The following is a 4,899-nucleotide window of genomic DNA, read 5'->3' on the forward strand; positions in this document are numbered from 1 at the left end:
AGAGAGGGCAGAGCTACAGGAAAGCCAGCGGAGGATAGGGAGCAGAGCCCAGGGTCCCGGAGAAGCCCCGTCCTCTCTGGGACCCCCGGGGCAGGGGCAGCCCAGTTGGGGGAGGGGAGGAATACGGCGGGTGGTAAAGGCCGAGGCGGCGGGTTCGCGGGCGAGGCCCCTTTAAGGCTCTCCCCTCCCACCGGCGGCGCAGGCCTCCGCCCGCCGCTCTCCCCGCCCCGGGGTCCCGGCGAGAGCTGCGATTGGGCGGGCGCGGCGATCCCTTTGAAGTGTAGCTGCCGATCGCGGCTATTTGACGTGCGGCTCGCGAAAGGCGAAGGTTTTTGTGTTGCTCGCCGGGACTAGCGGCGGCGGCGGCGGCGGCGGCGGCGACGACGACGTCGTCGTCGTTGGAGGAGGGGTGGAGGCGCAGCGACTGCTGCACCGCGCTCGGCGCTGCGGAGCGAGCCCACCCGCCCCGGAGCGAGCCCACCCGCCCCGGGAGCTCGCCTCCCGGTGGTCCCCCTCCCTCCCCGCCCCCCCAGTGGCGCTGCCTCCTCCAAATGAGCGATTCGCCCGCTGGATCTAACTCAAGGACACCCGAAAGCAGCGGCAGCGGCGGCGGCGGGAAGAGGCCGGCAGTGCCGGCGGCGGTGTCCCTCTTGCCTCCGGCGGACCCCCTGCGCCAGGCGAACCGGCTCCCTATCAGGGTCCTGAAGATGCTGAGCGCTCACACCGGCCACCTCCTGCACCCGGAGTACCTGCAGCCGCTGTCCTCCACTCCCGTCAGCCCCATTGAGGTCAGTCCCCTGGTCGCTAACCGCCCTGCGCCGGCCCCATTCCGCCCACCACTGACGGGCCCACGGCCCTGCTCCCTGCGCCCCGGGGCTCGGTGCGACGCTCAGATCCGGCCACACTGGCGGACGGAGTGAGGAGGGACGGAGAACAGAGGGGTTAGACCCCACCCGGTTCTCCCCAGGCTTCTCCGGGAAAGGTTCTCCTCCCACACTCGCCCTTCGGAGCTACGTGTTTTCTCTCGGATTGGGTTTGCTCTTGGAGTCTCCCCTGGGTCCTTTACTTCTCCTGGGCACCCAGTGTCCAGGCCAGAGATGATCTCTCCTGGGCCTTTTCCGCCCGCCCCCACCCCCACCCCTCCACCCGGGTTTGTTCTCTCTGAAGCCCGATCGCCCCCGTCCCACGCCGCCTCTGTCCCATCCGGTTAGAGTGCACTACGCCCAGGCACTCCCGACCCCAGGTCTTTCTTCCTCCCACTTGCCTGGGTGCCCTCCCCGGGAGGGAGGGGCTACGAAGAGAGCGCCAACGGCAGCCCTGGCTTCAGAACGCGCTTCTCCCAGCTCCTACCCCGCGGCGCCACCGCCAGAAACCCGTCCCAAGCGAAGTTACCCAAACTGAAGGAATAAGTTTTAACCCGGGCCTAGAGGCGGGGAGATGAGAGGGCAGGAGTCGAGTCACAGCCCCTCCCCCAGCCCCGAATCCAGAGAGGTCACCTTCTCCCGCGGTGGCCTTTGGTGGACTACTTCCACTGCCCATTCCCTGGGGCCTACGGCGCACTCCGGAACCCGGTGGAGCGAGGGATCCCACCGACGGGCAGTGTGAGCGCAGTTCCGCCCAGCTGCCCCGCCCGCCCGCCAGGCCCTCGCAGACCCTCTCCCCGAGGCCCTCCCGCCCCGTCGCGCCGCCTTGCGTGCTCCCCGCGCCCACCGCCCTCCCCTGGCGCCCCGCTCGCTCGCTCCGTGGGTCTCTGGTCTCACCCCCGTCTCCCTTCCCTTACCACTGTCTCCCACAGCTGGACGCCAAGAAGAGTCCTTTGGCGTTGCTGGCCCAGACTTGCTCGCAGATCGGCAAGCCGGACCCGCCGCCCTCGTCCAAGCTCAACTCGGTAGCGGCGGCCAACGGGCTGGGAGCGGAGAAGGACCCTGGCCGCTCGGCCTCGGGCGCCGCCTCCGCGTCTGCGGCACTCAAGCAGCTGGGGGACTCCCCGGCCGAGGACAAGTCCAGCTTCAAGCCCTACTCCAAGGGCTCCGGAGGCGGCGACTCTCGCAAAGACAGCGGCTCCTCCTCCGTGTCCTCCACCTCCTCCTCCTCCTCCTTGTCCCCGGGAGACAAGGCGGGCTTCAGGGTCCCTAGCGCCGCCTGCACGCCCTTTCCCCCGCATGGAGCGCCGGTCTCGGCGTCGTCGTCCTCGTCCTCCCCCGGCGGCTCCCGGGGCGGCTCCCCGCACCACTCTGACTGCAAGACCGGCGGCGGGGGCGCCGGCGGGGAGCTGGACAAGAAAGACCAGGAGCCCAAGCCCAGCCCGGAGCCCGCGGCCGTGAGCCGAGGCAGCGGTGGGGAGCCGGGTGCGCATGGCGGCGCCGAGGCCGGGGCCTCCGGGCGCAAGTCGGAGCCGCCCTCCGCGCTGGTGGGGGCCGGCCACGTGGCGCCGGTGTCGCCCTACAAGCCGGGCCACTCGGTGTTCCCGCTGCCACCCTCCAGCATCGGCTACCACGGCTCCATTGTGGGCGCCTACGCCGGCTACCCGTCTCAGTTCGTGCCTGGCCTGGATCCGAGCAAGTCTGGCCTCGTGGGAGGCCAGCTGTCGGGGGGCCTGGGCCTGCCCCCGGGCAAGCCCCCCAGCTCCAGCCCGCTCACCGGGGCCTCCCCGCCGTCCTTCCTGCAGGGATTATGCCGCGACCCCTACTGCCTGGGAGGTTACCACGGCGCCTCGCACCTCGGCGGCTCCAGCTGCTCCACCTGCAGCGCGCACGACCCAGCTGCGCCTGGCCTGAAGGCGGGGGGCTACCCGCTGGTGTACCCCGGGCACCCGCTGCAGCCCGCCGCGCTCTCGTCCAGCGCCGCCCAGGCCGCGCTCCCCGGCCACCCGCTCTACACCTACGGCTTCATGCTGCAGAACGAACCGCTGCCGCACAGCTGCAACTGGGTGGCGGCCAGCGGGCCGTGCGACAAGCGCTTCGCCACCTCGGAGGAGCTGCTCAGCCACCTACGGACTCACACGGCCCTGCCCGGCGCCGAGAAACTTCTGGCCGCCTATCCGGGGGCCTCGGGCCTGGGCAGCGCCGCCGCGGCCGCTGCGGCCGCCGCCTCCTGCCATCTGCACCTCCCTCCGCCGACCGCCCCCGGCAGCCCCGGGTCGCTGTCCTTGCGGAGTCCACACACTTTGGGCCTAAGCCGGTACCACCCTTACGGCAAGAGCCACTTATCCACAGCCGGGGGCCTGGCCGTGCCGTCCCTCCCCACAGCCGGACCCTACTACTCACCATACGCGCTGTACGGACAGAGACTGGCCTCAGCCTCCGCGCTCGGATACCAGTAACTACAGCCCTGCTTCCCTCCCCAGCCTCTTCTCCTCCCCGCCGCCGCCTCCCTTCCCCACCCGCCTCCGCTGCCTCCTCCACCACTGCTTGTCCCTGCCGGACCCCCGCCCAGACCCCCCCCCAACCGGACTGTGTATTTATTTACTGTAATGTTAGCTTACAAGCTGGGAATATAAGTGCATTAACGGCCCACACGAGTCAATGGTATGCAAAGAGTCTGTTCCCCCCCAAATAATAATATTAATCACACAGGTAACTACATGTCCCCGGTCCCTCTTCCTTTCTCTTCCATTTTTTCTTTTACTTAGATGTAAGTTTCCGGGTTTTTTTCCCTTTTGCGCTTTTTTTTTTTTTTTGATTGGTTTGGTTTTATGGGGAGGAGGGGGAGTTGGGGGTTCTTTTTGTTTTCCCTTCCTGGGGAGTTTCTTGCATGCTTCTTAACTGTTCAAACTATACTTCCTCCTTCTCTTCTCCCCTCCTTTCCCCTTCATTCCTTCTTGTTTCCATCCATTTGAGGTTCTGTTTTTTTCCTTTGTACGAGTAACAGAGAGGAGGTATTTTTTGTAAGGCATTTGGGGGTGCAGGGAGCGGCGTTGGGAGCTAGAGGTCTTGCCCTCTTATGGACCTGGAACTTTGCTCTGTGACCCCTGACCTGCCACTCTCTCTCCCTAGGCTCCTTGGTCTGCGCCCTGGCCCCCCAAATTAGAGCCTTGCTCCCCGATCTTGCTCTGAGCACGGGTCAGTGGCCGGAGAGGCGCCTCCGACAGAGCCTTTCTCCTCCCAGACTCTTCCAGGCCCCAGACACCGGGTGGTCACCCTGCCTGATGGTGAGGGGCCCGCAGGGCTCACTTCACTGAAGCAAAAGTTCTAGAAGGCCCTGCTGGCATGGAACTTTGCTCTTTATAGTTTGCAAAGTGCTTTTATAGTCATTGTTTTTCTCTGGCTATTGTGGCTGTGGTCCCTGTCCTGGCGATGGGGGCTGGGTGGGTGATTCTTGCTAGATCCTTCCAAAGCAGACCAGTGGTAGTATCAGCTGGCAGCACAGCCTTGTTAACACCATTGGGGGAGTTAGGGAGCACACGGATCACAGCAACCCCGGTGGCCCCCTCCCAGGCCTGACCCTAGAGTCCCCAAAGTTGGCCGTGGGCTCCCTCAGTTACTGGGATTGAAGGCTCGGCCCCGGGGTCTTCACCCAACACCCTCCCTCCCTCCCTCCCGGCCTTATGCAGCTGCACAAGGGCTGCGGGGCCTGTTTGGGATGAATAGAGCTCTCCCTTGGTAAGACTTATTTTGTTAATAAATGGAGTACTTGGCTATATTCACACCGTGGTGTGTTTCTCTCTTGCCTGCCCCACTGACCCACTTCCAGACGCCTAAGCAGATGCCCTTCTTTTGTTCTTGTTTAAAACACCTTATGGTTTCCTTCTCAGATTTCCGTTCAAGGACGAGTTTAATGCCTTTCCTCAAGAAAGCAGGGGAGAAGAAAACAAAACTTCTGCCAACGCGTTACAAATAACATAAAACGGCCCCTTTTTTTCCAACTTGGTTATTTAGCTCCCAGCCTCACTTCGAAGGC

General features: G+C 64.9%; 1 protein-coding gene across 1 annotated transcript; it reads left to right on the forward strand.

The window, feature by feature from the left end:
- The first annotated feature begins 319 nt into the window (after positions 1–319).
- On the forward strand, positions 320–4,640 carry ZNF703 (zinc finger protein 703). Its single transcript, XM_030833095.2, has 2 exons — positions 320–788; positions 1,796–4,640. The coding sequence occupies exons 1-2, from the start codon at positions 552–554 to the stop codon at positions 3,320–3,322; spliced, it is 1,764 nt and encodes a 587-aa protein (XP_030688955.1). The 5' UTR covers positions 320–551; the 3' UTR covers positions 3,323–4,640.
- The last annotated feature ends 259 nt before the right edge of the window (positions 4,641–4,899 follow it).

This window comes from Globicephala melas, chromosome 21 (genome assembly GCF_963455315.2).
Source record: "Globicephala melas chromosome 21, mGloMel1.2, whole genome shotgun sequence".
NCBI classification, from domain to species: Eukaryota; Metazoa; Chordata; class Mammalia; order Artiodactyla; family Delphinidae; genus Globicephala; species Globicephala melas.

Bases quoted from the DNA above. Each gene is read 5' to 3' on its own strand.
- ZNF703 (XM_030833095.2), top strand. From the start codon at position 552: ATGAGCGATTCGCCCGCTGGATCTAACTCAAGGACACCCGAAAGCAGC. The intron at 789-1,795 runs GTCAGTCCCCTG...TGTCTCCCACAG, and splicing joins CTCCCGTCAGCCCCATTGAG to CTGGACGCCAAGAAGAGTCC.